At 40.0% G+C, this 15750-nt stretch overlaps 1 protein-coding gene and 1 long non-coding RNA gene across 2 annotated transcripts; one reads left to right on the top strand and one right to left on the bottom strand.

The window, feature by feature from the left end:
- Positions 1–456: 456 nt before the first annotated feature.
- slc18a3a (solute carrier family 18 member 3a) lies at positions 457–3662 on the bottom strand. Its single transcript, XM_034185435.1, has 2 exons — positions 3658–3662; positions 457–2054 (listed from the first exon to the last, which is right to left on the bottom strand). Exon 2 carries the CDS (start codon positions 2041–2043, stop codon positions 466–468), a length of 1578 nt encoding a protein of 525 aa, XP_034041326.1. The 5' UTR covers positions 2044–2054; positions 3658–3662; the 3' UTR covers positions 457–465.
- LOC117523827 lies at positions 2068–9170 on the top strand. The gene is made up of 3 exons (XR_004564629.1): positions 2068–2251; positions 2305–2309; positions 9159–9170. It is a non-coding gene; the product is annotated as an uncharacterized LOC117523827 (long non-coding RNA).
- Positions 9171–15750: the final 6580 nt, after the last annotated feature.

Below are 15750 nucleotides of genomic sequence, written 5' to 3'. Positions count from 1 at the left end.
ATTCCAGAAGGACATTATCCAACAGAAAAAGAAAAAGAAAAAACCCCAAAACAAAACAGACACCAAGACGCGCGTTTCCATCACTTTTCTCCGCCTGGATGCAGTGACGCACAAGATTGCATATTGAGTTTTAGCAGCACTCTGGCAAAATAAATGCACACTACATTTAAAGGACGTAACATTTTTACTCTTTCGTTAAAATGCATTTGCACACTGTCCCTGAATACCATATGAATCTGATAGTGATAAATATTAATATTTAGACACATTTCCGTAACACTCTCACTTTAACATGAATAAACGCCAGCGAGTGACTTCTACTATAAATGCATGAAGCTACTTGCAAGAATCATCTCATAATTGATACTGTTACACAATCTTTTTTAAGAATTTCGTGAGTGTGATGGGATGCACACAAGTCTGCGTGGGCACTTTGATACTTTCAACAAGTCATCTAAGTGACTTTTACGCGTACTCTCCGCCTGAAGATTCCTCCTCGGAATAGGAGCGCTGCGTAAAACTTTCAATTCCATTCTCCTCAATTGTCGTGCACAGACCCTTCCGCTTCTTTTCCCGTTGCTCCATCTTAATCGTGTCGTACAGTCCTGTCGGACCGTCCTCCAGGAGCATGTTGCGCTCGGAGAAAGACGGCTTCAGCTGCGACACGTTCCTCAGCAAAAGCAGCGCCGGTGCGTAAAGCACGTTGGCGAGCCCCATGCCCAAGTTGAGCTGGACGAAGCCCAGGTCGTGCACTATTTGTCCAGCCACCACGGGCCCCAGAGCGTAGGCCACGCAGTAGGAGATGTCTGCGATGGCGTACACGCTGCCGTAGACGGACACGTGCCTGACGTCCACCAGGAAAGCCAGCGTGGGCAGGAGCGCGGTGTCCACGAAGGCGATGCCGAAGCAGATTCCGCACAGCGGGATCATGAGCTGTCCAAAGTTTTTGCAGGCGGGGACTGTGCACGAGCTTGCGCCTATGAACACCATGCCTATGGCCCCGTAAAACCACTGCAGGTGAGGATACTTGGCTGCTAGTTTCACAGTGATGAACACACCTAAAACATGCGGGAAAAAGGCAGGGAACCACGTCATGCCAATCTCCCACTGGTTAGCTTTCATGGTTTCTTCCATCCATGTGGCGATCGTGGGCTCCAGGAAGGCTAGAGGAATGTTACAGATTGTCAGCGCGCCCGCCACCACGGCAATGTAAGGGTCGATCATCAGTTTATAGATCGGGGTGCCCACCGGCATGTTCTCTCTCTCTCGGCTAGAGAAGGGTTTGAGCACAGTGAGACACAGCACGCCGTCAGCGAGGCAGATACAGGCCAGGATCAGGAATGGCACGCGTTTTCCCGCGAACTGATAGAGGATCCCTCCAAAAGGGGGTGCCACGAGACTCCCAAAAGAGATAAAAGCTAAAGCGATACCCAGCGCTTTACTCCTCTCTGCTTCCTCCGTGTATTTGTCTGCGATTAGAGCGATTCCCGAAGTGTCCGCGAAAGCCGAGCCGAGGCCCTGCATGCTGCGCGCCAGGAACAGCGTGGCGTAATTTTCCGCGAAGGCGAATATAACTGTGGACAGGAACATGATGTTGAGTCCGATGAAAAGTGGAATTTCATATCCGACCCTGTCTATGAAGGTGCCGCTCAGAGGGTTGACCAGCAGCTGCAGGATGGCTTTGGAGGCGAAAAGAACGCCGATCTGCACGTCGAAGTTACACTTGGGTTCATCATCGGGCTCGGTGGTGATGTTGGTGGAGTTAGTGTGCGCAACAGCAGCATCAGCAGCAGTGTGCACATGGTCCGCTTCTTGCTGTAGCTCTTCCAGATAATCGGGTATAATTGGCACGATCACCATGTACAGCATGTTGTCTAATAAAAGTGCAACACAAACTATGATCATAATAATCCGTTTCTGTCTTTCTGGGTTTTGGATCACATTCCCCAGTTGTTTAGTTCTTTCGCTCATCTGGGACAGTTTCGAGGCTGCTGACTGCGCCAAATTAGCGGCTTGCGTTTCTGTGGTCCCCTCCGGCTCCATGATCGTCTCCTCTTCTGGGTTAAGTGTTCTCTTTCAAACAAAGCAGATCGGTTTTTCCCACCCCACTTTATTTAGTCACACACTCGCTTTGCACATCTGTTATTTTTTTCAATATTCTCTCCAGCGCCTCTAATGTGCCGAGTAACTTCTGCTTTACCTCTTCTCTGTCCTTTGCGTCGTCTGTCATCGCAGGCGCGGCTCCACACTCGTTTGATCCCTGTCGTCTTCACTTGCTTCATTGTCTCACATCCCGTCATTCAGGTGACGTGACGGTCTGGAGTGACGCTCGCAGCTTCTTGGGACAGAAGTCACAGCGCCGGTGTCGTGCCAAAGTAGTTCTCCCCGTCTTGGCGCGGGAGCGCGCACTCACTCAGCGCGGCGCTCACAAGACGTTCTGCAGCTCTTAACAAACGATCTCCCGCTGCTCCCAGACAAAAATAACAGCATGTTGGTTGTTCAATACATGACATAAAAAACAAGTTTCATAATCTTTTGACGACGTTTAATGCGTGCGTCTTCACAGCCATTACGCACAGCACAGAAACGGTGTCCAACAACACGCCGTAAGACGTTTATATAAGTAAAAAAACAAACAAAAAACAACAAAAAAATCACACACTGTAAGACGTTTGATCGCACCACTGTCAAGATAATTCAATGATTTTCACTCTTTCTTTAGTTAACTTCGTTCATTCGAGATTAAAATATGAACAGTTATAACCTGTACACTCTTGTACTTGTCTGCGACTTTTTTCTGTTTTAAATAAAAGATAAGCAAACAAACGTGATGTGGGTGATGGTTGTTTTGGTTTACAAGAAATAAAATTCATCTTTTACACTGTAAAAAAAAAAAAAAAAATCCAGTTGTTTTTTACAGAAAAATTCTGGCAACTATGGTTGCCAGGGGAATTCTGTCAAAATTACAATGAATATGTAAATGGTTTGCACATACATATTTATGTAAATTTTACAGTTTAAACCTAACCTGGAATTAAAAATACTAATCTGTAATTTTGATGGTCTTTATCATGTTGAATTGACAAGGCCATGCTGATATTAAACCACTTTATTTATTTGTTTGTTTGTTTTTGTAAAATTTACAAATATATGAAGTCCCTTTGACCGCTCCCTTGATTTTACTCAGGATCACCACAGCAGATGCAAGGAGGATCTGCATGTTGATTTGGCACAAGCTGTGTACCAGATGCCCTTCCTGCTGCAACGTCACATTGCAGTGAAATGTGGCAGAGGTGGGGTTCAAACCAGGAACCTTTGTTACTAAAGCCAAGTGCACTAAACACTTGGCCACCACCCCTGATAGCTGTCTGTCTTTTCACTGTAAAAAAAAAAAAAAAAAAAAATCCAGTTGTTTTTACAGAAAAGTTCTGGCAGCTGTGGTTGCCAGGGGAATTCTGTCAAAATTACAATGAATATGTAAATGGTTTGCACATACATATTTATGTAAATTTTACAGTTTAAACCTAACCTGGAATTTTTTTTTCTGTGGCGCCATGTGATGAGCGGCTGCGTGCCGACGCGCAAATCCGTCCTCGCGTCTTTCATTACAAAATCTCCTTTAACAGTGGAATGTCCGGATAAACTGCTGATCCCGACCTCTTCTGAAACTTCTCTGCTCTCTCACGACGTCCTGGGTCAACCAAGGCTTAAATTTGGAAGTTTTCAGCTCAAAACAGGCTGACAACGGTGGCTCGGGGCGCGCCGCGCCGTCCGGCGCCGTGGGCTGTCCTTAAAGCGATAGTAACACTCCTTAATCTCTCATCAGCCGTTAAAATTTTCACCAAAAACCATCTGAATTTCTCGAATGGTGTCCACTTGGATGTGCCTTACAGTTTCTGAAAAAATTTTGATCAAGCAAAGCGCCAGTCTCTCAGGAAGAAGTCAGACAGGAATTCTGACGGGAGGGGTGGACCAGTGCTCACTCAAAGCCTGCCCACAGGCGAATGACGCAACCGAAAGGCATGAAAAAACTCACGCATGCGCACGAGGGTTCAAGCTTGTCTGATGTAATCGCACGTGATTCAAATCCATATAGTTTTTGAAAAAATAAAAAGGTCGGTTTCTTTTCTAATAGACCTCGTATGTCTTTAAATGTGGGAGGAAACCGGGGCACCTGAAGGAAACCCACACAAACATGGGGAGAACATGCAAACTCCACACAGAAAGGCCACAGGTGGGAATTGATCCCATGACCTTCTTGCTCTGAGGCAACTGTGGTAATTACAAAGCCACCATGCTTATTAATCTATAAGATACAGACAGATATCAGGAGTGGTGGACAAGTGTTTAGTGCACTTGGTTTCAGTGCTGAAGGTTCCTGGTTCGAACCCCACCCCTGCCACATTTCACTGTGTAATGGGATGTTGCATCAGGAAGGGCATCTGGTGTACAGCTTGTGCCAAATCAACATGAAATATATCTGTTAATGTATATTTCCTGACTTAATATATGTGTAAATTTTAGCAAAACAAAACAAAAAGGTTTAATATCAGTATAGTCATGCCAACTGAACACGAAAAAGACCGTAAAAATTCCAGATTTAATATTTCAATTTTCAATTTCAATTTATTTTCATTTATATAGCACCAAATCACAACAGAGTTGCCTCAAGTCGCTTCACACAAGTAAGGTCTAACCTTACTAACCCCCAGAGCAACAGTGGTAAGGAAAAAACTCCCTCTGAGGAAGAAACCTCAAAGCAGACCAGACTCAAAGGGGTGACCCTCTGCTTGGGCCATGCTACAGACATAAATTACAGAACAATTCACAGAAACAATTCACAAAACTAATATAAAGGAAATACTGTTGGTGCACAGGACAGGAGGGTCTCCAGCACAAATACCACACCCATCTCTGGATGGAGCTGCACCTTAAACAGAGAGAAAAACTGAATCAGGCATCAGAAAGACAAGAAATCCAGTATAATTTGCTAGCATTAAACAACAAGAAAAACAGGAAATACTAAGGTGATCGCCGGCCACTAGCCATAAGCTTCACTAAAAGACCCAGAATTTAGGTAAAGTTGAGGCCGCAGCCCGCTCCGTTTCCTAATAAAATCTCACTGGGACAGGAAGCCAGTGAAGGGATGCCAAAATGGGTGTAATGTGGTCGAACTTTCTGCTTCATGTCAAAAATCTGGCTGCAGCATTTTGAACCAATTGGAGAGCCCTAATGCTGGACTGCGGTAAACCAGAAAATAGAACATTGCAGTAGTCCAATCAAGAAGAGATAAATGCATGGATCAGGGTCTCAGCATCAGCCACAGACAGGATGGGATCAATCTTCGCTATATTTTACAGATGGAAGAAAGCAGTCCTCGTATTATTTCTAATGTGGAGATCAAAGGACAATGTAGGATCAAAAATTACCCCATGGTTCCTCACTTTGTCAGTGTGGTGTATGACACATGAGCCTAGGCTAAGTGTTAACTGGTCAAATTGATGCCAGTGCCTCACTGGACAAAGAAAAATCATTTTATCAGAGTTTTAAAGTAGGAAGTTTCTAGACATACAACTTCTCACTGATGCAAAGCAATCTTCTAAGGATTTTATGTGAATGAGATTACCAGCAGTTATCAGCATGTATAACTGAATATCACCAGCATAGCAGTGAAAGGTAATTCCAAAACGCCGCAATATGTGCCCAAGGGGTGCTATATAAAGGGAGAAAAGCAGGGGGCCTAAGACGGACCCCTGTGGTACCACAAATTTCATGTCACTAAGGTTACCGGTAGTGTTACTGTACAAAACGCAGTGAGAATGACTAGTCAAGTATGATGTCAGCCATGCAAAGGCACTCCCAATAATCCCAAAATGATTTTCCAGCCTATCAAGTAGAATATGATGATCCATGGTATCAAATGCAGCACTGAGATCTAACAGCACAAGAACTGTAGTGGTGTCCGAATCCATTGCAAGCAGAAGATCGTTCATCACTTTAGTGAGAGCCGTCTCTGTGGAATGATATTTTCTAAAAGCAGACTGTAGTGGCTCAAGAGATTATTCTCAGTAATATAGTCCATGAGCTGCCGTGACACCACTTTTTCCAGACTTTTAGAACAAAATGATAGATTTGATATTGGCCGATAGTTTTTCAATACACGATTGTCAAGATTAGGTTTCTTAAGTAATGGTTTAATCACTGCAAATTTGAAACATTTAGGAACAGAGCCAGAAGGTAAAGAAAGATTATTCATTTCCAGCACAGTCGGCCCAAGAGTGGGCCACAGGTCCTTAAACAGTTTTGTTGGTATAGGATCAAATAAACAGGTTGTGCTTTTTGTTGATGTTACGAGTTTCATCAGCATGCCTCGTGAGATACTATCAAATTCTGTAAATCTAGGTAATACCTCAGTAATGGTGCCCATCTCAATAGCAGGATGTAGTGGCTGGGTTAAGGCATGCTGGGATATGTTTAACCTAATGACTTCTATTTTCTTCTCAAAGTAATCCAAGAAATCTTGTGCTGTAAAAGGAGAGTGAACTACAGGTGGTTGTCCATGAATAAGTGTTGCCACTGTGTCAAACAAGAACTTTGAGTTATGCTTGTTTTTGTTTATCAAATCAGAGTAACGGGTCCTCTTTGTAGCCAGTAATGCATGCTTATAGTCTAAGATAGCATCACGCCACGCAAGGTGGAGTCCCGAATGCATTGCCATAAATGATTTGCAGAGGGGATCAGAAGGCTTATTTATGTGAACGTTAAAGTCACCAATGATAAGAATGTTATCTGCACTAGTTGACAAGTTAGAGATGAACACACCAAATTCATCTAAGAATTCAGAATATGGGCCAGGAGGCCTATATACAATGACAAAGTAACACGTCTGATTTTTATTCTTTGGACCTTGGCAATGCATAATATCCTGAGTGGAGCGGAGAATCAGATGCTCAAATGAGTTATATTTGTGACCCCCAACATCTAATAAGCTAAACCTATATTTATAAATAAGAGCAACACCCCCGCCTTGCTTCACATCACGAGAGACGTGACTAAATGTATATGCTGGTGGGCAGGCCTCACTAAAGGGGAGGGCAGCTGTAGGTTTAAGCCAGGTTTCACATAACCCAGTCATATCTAGGTGATGATCAATAATTAGATCATTAATCAACAATGATTTTGAGGATAGTGATCTTATGCTAATGAGACCTAGACTAAGGACCTCAGTGTGGTTGACAGTTGAAGTGTTTGGGTTTAGGGGTGGTTCCAGAGTAGCATATATAAGATGCCTAGAAGTAGGTTTTGGTTTGAGACATTCCACACGCGTTGTAGGTAGCAGACACGAAATTTTTGATATTGTTGGAACAACCACTGGGCCATCGTCAGTTTCAAAATCATCCAAGGTAGTAATGGGTATTAAGTTTGCAAAGCATATCCCTCTATGATTTTTATGGACACATCTACGGAAGCAGGTTACAGTCTCAACTTGTTGAATTTCCCTCCCTGGCAGATAAACTGCACTATCACCATAGTGGATTTTCTGCACTAATTTCCCCGCTAAGATAATGGATTCCACACCCTCTTTTGTCATAAGCCTTGCAGGGTCTCTAATCACCTGCTCTGTGGCCTGTTGTAAATTCCTAATGTTACCCTCCCTGTAGAGCTCTATCTATGTTGGCAGACAAGATGGCGGCGCCTTCCCCAGTAGGGTGGAGGCCATCCGGCATCAGCAAGCCACAGCAGCCCCAGAACAAAGGCCAGTTATCAATAAAGCTAAAGCCTTGCGGTCTACAAAATTGTGCCAGCCACCTATTTAATGATGTTAGCCTGCTAAACGCCTCCTCAGTACTCTGGGGGGGGGGGGGGGGGGGGCAGAGACTATTAATCAATGCCGACACATCTTTCTGGCAAGGTCCCAAGTCCTCTCTATGTCTATTTTTGTGACCTCTGAGTGCTTCATCCTGACACCATTGGTGCCGATGTGAATAACTTTGTGACTATATCTCATGTCATGTTTCTTAGTCTGTCGTCCCTTCTGCAGCATCAGCACCCTAAGATGGGATGCAGTGTTGGGAGCTCTGGCCCCAGGAATACATTTAACGTCAGCCGGCGTCTGTAACCTGACTTTGTGGGTGATAGAATCCCCTATCACTAAAGTCCGGCATTTTGGTCTGGAGACAGGAGTGGAAGTCACTCGTGGGCTCAAAGAATTCACATCAGGGAAATCCAAGGGAGAGAACCGATTCACAGTTTGCAGTGGCGAGTGTGATTGGGGTACCACAACCGGGCACCAAGCCCTACGGGGCTTCCTCCGCCTAGCCACAGTCCGAAAGCCGTCCTCCATAGCCTGCGTTTCTAGGCTGATGTTAATGGGCACGCTAGCCAGCCAAAAGATTGGAACTGTAAAACTGATATAAATATGTATGTGTAAAACCATTTACATATTCATTGTAATTTTGACAGAATTCCCTTGGCAACCACAGCTGCCAGAATTTTTCTGTAAAAACTAGATTTTTTTACATTGTAAAAGCTGAATTTGATTTATTGTAAACAAAACAACCCATCATCCACATCACGTTTGTGTGATGTTCATATTGTTCATATTTTAATCTCTTATAAACTAATTGAATTGAAAGAGTGAAAATCATTGAATTATCTTGACAGTGGTGTGGGCATAAATGTCTTACAGCTTGTTTTTTTTTTAATATAAATAAATGTCTTACGGTGTGTTTGTTTTTATAAACGTCTTACGGCGTGTTTGCTTTTATAAATGTCTTACGGCGTGTTTGCGTTTACGGTGTGTTGTTGGACACTGTTTCTGTGCTATGCGTGTAATCGGCGTGAAGACATGCATGCATTAAACGTCGTCAAAAGATTATGAAACTTATTTTTTAATGTCATGTATTGAACAACCAACATGCTGTTATTTTTGTCTGGGAGCAGCGGGAGATCATTTGTTAAGAGCTGCAGAACATCTGTAAGCGCTGTACTGAGTGAGTGCGCGCTCCCGCGTCAGGAGATTCAAATTGTGACGGGGAGAACTACTTTGGCATGACACTGGTTCTGTGGGTGCGCTTTGGAGTTTTTAGGTCCCTGTGCTCTCCGAGCTGTTCTCATTCACCTCTAATGCCATGAGTCAAGTCATCATTTCACACCAGCTGGACTGGTTTTTGTGGCGGAAAGTCCCAGACTGCATTTGGTGACTCCTGGGGGTGCAGACGCGGTTTTTGATGCGGGCAAAGCGGGCAGGTGCCTGGGGCGCATTTTTTCATTGCACACAGAGGAGATGCACCCAAGTGCAAACAAGAAAAAAAAGACACTAGAAAATTATTGAATAAATCATTGTAATAAGGAGTGATATCACCAAATTCACTGCACACATCAGTGGTGTTCTACTGATTATACCACAGAGCTCAGTTTGGGAAAATGTCATGAAAAACTTTGGAGAATTTTTTATTTTTAAATTTTCAATAGCATCAGTGTTATAAGGTAAGATGGAATCACAGTCATTGCACACAACAGTGGGGTCCTGCTGGTTATACTACAGAACTCAGTTTGGAAAAAAGTAATTTTGAAACATTCTGGAGAATTTTTTATTGTTTAAATTTTCAATAGCATCAAAGTCATAATTTGTGGTGTCACCAAATTTGCTGCACACAACAGTGGGGTCCTGCTGGTTATATTACAGAACTCAGTTTGAAAAAAGTAATTTTAAAACATTTTGGAGAATTTTTTTATTGTTTAAATTTTCAATAGCATCAAAGTCATAATGTGTAGTGACACAAAATTTACTGCACACAACAGTGGTGTCCTGTTGATTATACGAGGTCTGTGAGAAAAGTATCCGACCTTTTTATTTTATGCAAAAAATATATGGATTTGATTCATATGTTTTTACGTCAGCCAAGCTTGAACCTTTGTGCGCATGCATGAGTTTTTCCACGCCTGTCGGTTGCGTCATTCGCCTGTGGGCAGGCTTTGAGTGAGCACTGGTCCACCCCTCTCGTCGTTGTTTCATTGCGAGGAAATGGCGGAATGATTTGATTATACAACAGCACTCAATCTGGAAAAAAGTAATTTAAAAAAATGTGGACAATTTTTTGTTGTTTAAATTTTCAGTAGCATCGAAGTTGTAAGGTGCAGTGACACAGAATTTACTGCACACAACAGGGGTGTCCTACTGATTATACTACAGAACTCAGTTTGGAAAAAGTAATAAAAAAAATTGAACATTTTTTTATTGTTTACATTTTCAATAGCATTAATGTCATAAGGTGTAGTGACACAAAATTTACTGCACACAACAATGGTGTCATGTTGATTATACAACAGCACTCAATTTGGAAAAAGTAATTTAAAAAAATGTGGAGAATTTTTTGTTTTTTAAATTTTCAATAGCATCAAAGTTATAAGGTGTAGTGACACAAAATTTACTGCACACAACAGGGGTGTCCTGTTGATTATACAACAGCACTCAATCTGGAAAAAAGTAATTTAAAAAAATGTGGACAATTTTTTGTTGTTTAAATTTTCAATAGCATCAAAGTTGTAAGGTGCAGTGACACAGAATTTACTGCACACAACAGGGGTGTCCTACTGATTATACTACAGAACTCAGTTTGGAAAAAGTAATAAAAAAAAAATTGAACATTTTTTTTATTGTTTAAATTTTCAGTAGCATTAATGTCATAAGGTGTAGTGACACAAAATTTACTGCACACAACAATGGTGTCCTGCTGATTATACTGCAGAACTGAGTTTGGAAAAAAGTAATTTTTAAACATTTTGGAGAATTTTTATTGTTTAATTTTCAACAGCATTAATGTCATAAGGTGTAGTGACACAAAATTTACTGCACACAACAATGGTGTCATGTTGATTATACTACAGAACTCAATTTGGAAAAATAATTTTATAAAACTTTGGAGAATTTTTCATAGTTTAAATTTTCAATAGCATCAAAGTTATAAGGTGTAGTGACACAAAATTTACTGCACACAACAATGGTGTCATGTTGATTATACAACAGCACTCAATTTGGAAAAAGTAATTTAAAAAATGTGGAGAATGTTTTGTTTTTTAAATTTTCAGTAGCATCAAAGTTATAAGGTGTAGTGACACAAAATTTACTGCACACAACAGGGGTGTCCTGTTGATTATACAACAGCACTCAATCTGGAAAAAAGTAATTTAAAAAAATGTGGACAATTTTTTGTTGTTTCAATTTTCAATAGCATCAAAGTTGTAAGGTGCAGTGACACAGAATTTACTGCACACAACAGGGGTGTCCTACTGATTATACTACAGAACTCAGTTTGGAAAAAGTAATTAAAAAAAAATTGAACATTTTTTTATTGTTTAAATTTTCAATAGCATTAATGTCATAAGGTGTAGTGACACAAAATTTACTGCACACAACAATGGTGTCCTGCTGATTATACTGCAGAACTGAGTTTGGAAAAAAGTAATTTTTAAACATTTTGGAGAATTTTTAATGTTTAATTTTCAACAGCATTAATGTCATAAGGTGTAGTGACACAAAATGTACTGCACACAACAGGGGTGTCATGTTGATTATACTACAGAACTCAATTTGGAAAAAAGTAATTTTATAAAATTTGGGGGAATTTTTCATTGTTTAATTTTCAGTAGCATCAATGACGTAAGGTGTAGTGACACAAAATTTACTGCACACAACAGGGGTGTCTTGCTGACTATACTACAGATCTCAGTTTGGACAAAAGTGATTTTCAAAAAATTTTGGAGAATTTTTATTGTTTACATTTTCAATAGCATCAAAGTTATAAGGTGCAGTGACACAGAATTTACTGCACACAACAGGGGTGTCCTGTTGATTATACTACAGCACTCAGTTTGGAAAAAAAGTAATTTTAAAACATTTTGGAGAATTTGTTATTGTTTAAATTTTCAATAGCATCAAAGTTATACGGTGTAGTGACACAAAATTTACTGCACACAACAGGGGTGTCCTGTTGATTATACTACAGCACTCAGTTTGGACAAAAAGTAATTTTAAAACATTTTGGAGAATTTTTTGTTGTTTAAATTTTCAATAGCATCAAAGTTATAAGGTGTAGTGACAGAGAATTTACTGCACACAACAGGGGTGTCCTGTTGATTATACAGCAGAACTTAATTTGGAAAAAGTAATTTAAAAAAATGTGGACAATTTTTTGTTGTTTAAATTTTCAATAGCATGAAAGTTATAAGGTGCAGTGACACAGAATTTACTGCACACAACAGGGGTGTCCTACTGATTATATGACAGAACTCAATTTGGAAAAAGTAATAAAAAAAATTGAACATTTTTTTTATTGTTTAAATTTTCAGTAGCATTTTGGATAATGTTTATTGTTTAATTTTCAACAGCATTAATGTCATAAGGTGTAGTGACACAAAATGTACTGCACACAACAGGGGTGTCATGTTGATTATACTACAGAACTCAATTTGGAAAAAAGTAATTTTATAAAATTTGGGGGAATTTTTCATTGTTTAATTTTCAGTAGCATCAATGTCAGAAGGTATAGTGACACAAAATTTACTGCACACAACAGGGGTGTCTTGCTGACTATACTACAGATCTCAGTTTGGACAAAAGTAATTTTCAAAACATTTTGGAGAATTTGTATTGTTTAAATTTTCAATAGCATCAAAGTTATAAGGTGCAGTGACACAAAATTTATTGCACACGACAGGGGTGTCCTGTTGATTATACAACAGCACTCAATTTGGAAAAAAGTAATTTAAAAAAATGTGGGCAATTTTTCATTGTTTAATTTTCAGTAGCATCAATGTCTGAAGGTGTAGTGACACAAAATTTACTGCACACAACAGGAGTGTCTTGCTGACTATACTACAGATCTCAGTTTGGACAAAAGTAATTGTCAAAAAAATTTGGAGAATTTTTATTGCCTACATTTTCAATAGCATCAAAGTTATAAGGTGCAGTGACAGAATTTACTGCACACAACAGGGGTGTCCTGTTGATTATACTGCAGAACTCAGTTTGGAAAAAAATTAAAAATTTCATTTTAAAATTTATATAAAATTATTTAAAATTTATATATCCATAACATGCTGTTTACACTACAGCACTTGGCTTGGGGATTTTGGATTTCACTCCATGGTGAGGAAGTCATTTCTGTCATCAGCTTTTCATAGCAGTTCTCAGTTTGACCAACAGGGGTCTCTTTTTTTTATTTTTTTATCTGGGTTGTCCGTCCCTCCGTCAGTTCGTCTGTCCGGCCATCCGTCTGTAATTCGTTCGCTGCAATGTAGCTCGGCACTTTGTCCTCCTGTACTCCACGCAAGGTCACTGGCCTTCGCATGGGTTCGAAGGCCAGTGACCTTGACTTACTTTTGAAGGTCACCAGTGGTCACAACTGTCAAATCCTTCGCCGCAACGTAGCTATGCACCTATTGCTTGCAGAAACTTCATTTTTGGTGGGTACATGCCTTGGAGGAGTACTTTGCATGGGTTTGAAGGCCAGTGACCTTGACTTACTTTTGAAGGTCACCAGTGGTCACAACTGTCAAATCCTTCACCACAACGTAGCTCGGCACCTATTGCTCGCAGAGACGTAATATTTGGTGGGTACATGCCTTGGAGTAGTTCTTTGCATGGGTTTGATGGCCAGTGACCTTGACCTGCTTTTCAAGGTCACCAATGGTCACAACTGTCAAATCATTCGCCACAACGTAGCTTGGCACCTATTGCTTGCAGAAACGTAATATTTGGTGGGTACATGCCTTGGAGGAGTACTTTGCATGGGTTCGAAGGCCAGTGACCTTGACTTACTTTAGAAGGTCATCAGTGGTCACAATTGTCAAATCCTTCGCCGCAATGTAGCTCGGCACCTTTTGCTCATAGAAACTTCATACTTGGTGGGTACATGCCTTGGAGGAGTACTTCGCATGAGTTCAAAGGCCAGTGACCTTGACCTCCATTTCAAGGTTACTAGTGGTTGCATTTGTTTTTAAGGCTGGTGACGGTGACCGACTTTTTATGGTCACTATTTGTCACATCCTCTAAATAAATATTATGCCAATCTCCAATTTTTTCATTGTATATCCCAGTTTACATCAACCAGATACCCACCCCATACAAGTACATATTACTGCACTTTGCATTGCAAATATTACTGTGCACGGGGCATTTCGTGATGAATGTCTCTAGTTAAATGACACTGGATTTTCTTTTTTTTTTGTGCAATCAGAGGGATTTTGTTTAACATGGATATTATTTCATAAAAAACTCACCATTGTAGGCCCTAGGGTCACCATAAAAATGTCATCACACAGTGAATCACGCTTCATGCTTGCTTTTACCATTTTTGCCATATATGGCAAAAAAAAAAAATCACATCTTTGAGCCTTGTTTCAAATGAAAAAAAAATATTTATTAAACACTCCAGTATGACTAAATGTGTCTTTGGTTGGTATCTGTGCTGGTGTCATCCCAATGCATTTCGTATGGAACCATCGTCCACAGGTTTCACACTGTATCTACAACATGGGGATATACATGTCTATCATATTGTGAAACTTCTGATACGAAGAAATCAGTATAGAATAAATTTGTTTTTACCATTTCAGTTAATATATAATTGTTTTGTTTTGTGTTTTTTTAAACTCCAGATCAAGTTATGTTAAGTTATGTTAATCCATTAAGCCTTTTTTTTCCTCACCCAAAGGCAGCAACGACAAAATGGAGCAGGTCCCCATTTCCACAGAAGGAGCAGAATTCATCCATTGAATCTTAAAATAAATAGAAAGACTTTCAATCAATTTATCGATGATTCATCTTATTTTAAAAAGAAATAACTGTTTCATTTGCAAAAAGTGTCCAAAAATAAGTCTTTTATTCCCTGATCCTTTGAGAATTTCTTCTGCCATGTCTCCTCTGAGTTTCTGAATGCATCTTTTTGATGACAATGTGAAAGTTCTTTGGTAAAATTCCATCACTGTCATCTTGACCATCTATACGAAAGACAAAACAACACATGCATTTTGTTTGATCCTACACAGTAAAATAAATATATATATTTTTTCAACAATGTCATAAATGTTGTGCATAATCACCTGCATGACAAAGACCCCACAGCTGGTGCCATCTTTCTGTAAGGTGTGGGTTATCATGCCAGGCTTCCACTTGATGTTAACCCAGTCCTCTTTTCCAAGTGTACTTCGAAGTACTGTCTGCAGGAATCAAGCATTTTGATTTCCCTTAAGTTATTAGGTTCTTACTCTTTTGCTTTAGAAAATATTTGTGTAAAAAGTCAATTTGCAAACAGCTCAAAAATAATACTCAAATTTGACCCTTGCAGAGGATCGACCACAAAAATGTGATTTGAAGGGGCATGGAGATACTGTTTGAACGAGGTGTATATCATTGAAACAAAATCATTTTCAAACAGTAACAAAAAAGCAATATTGTTATAAAAAACAGTCATATTTAATACGTCATCATAAAATCAAAAATGACTGTTTTTGATTTGATGAAATAGTGTTTTACAGTGACAGTGAAATTATGGTAATTATTATTTATTATCTATATAATAATAGGCAAGTGGCCTGTGTGTGTGTGTGTGTGTGTGTGTGTGTGGCTTCGATCACGCAAAAACCGGGGAAAGCTGACATTTGGTATACTTATGTATTTTGGGTCAAGGATGAATTCTGCAAAAACAAAGTTTATAATACTAACATTTTTTGAAGTAGTGATTTTAG

This window comes from Thalassophryne amazonica, chromosome 13 (assembly GCF_902500255.1).
Source record: "Thalassophryne amazonica chromosome 13, fThaAma1.1, whole genome shotgun sequence".
NCBI classification, from domain to species: Eukaryota; Metazoa; Chordata; class Actinopteri; order Batrachoidiformes; family Batrachoididae; genus Thalassophryne; species Thalassophryne amazonica.
Note: the sequence above shows the minus strand (reverse complement) of the source record. Positions and strands in the feature narration are given on the sequence as shown.

Coding starts and splice junctions, on each gene's coding strand:
- slc18a3a (XM_034185435.1), bottom strand. CDS start 2,043: ATGGAGCCGGAGGGGACCACAGAAACGCAAGCCGCTAATTTGGCGCAG.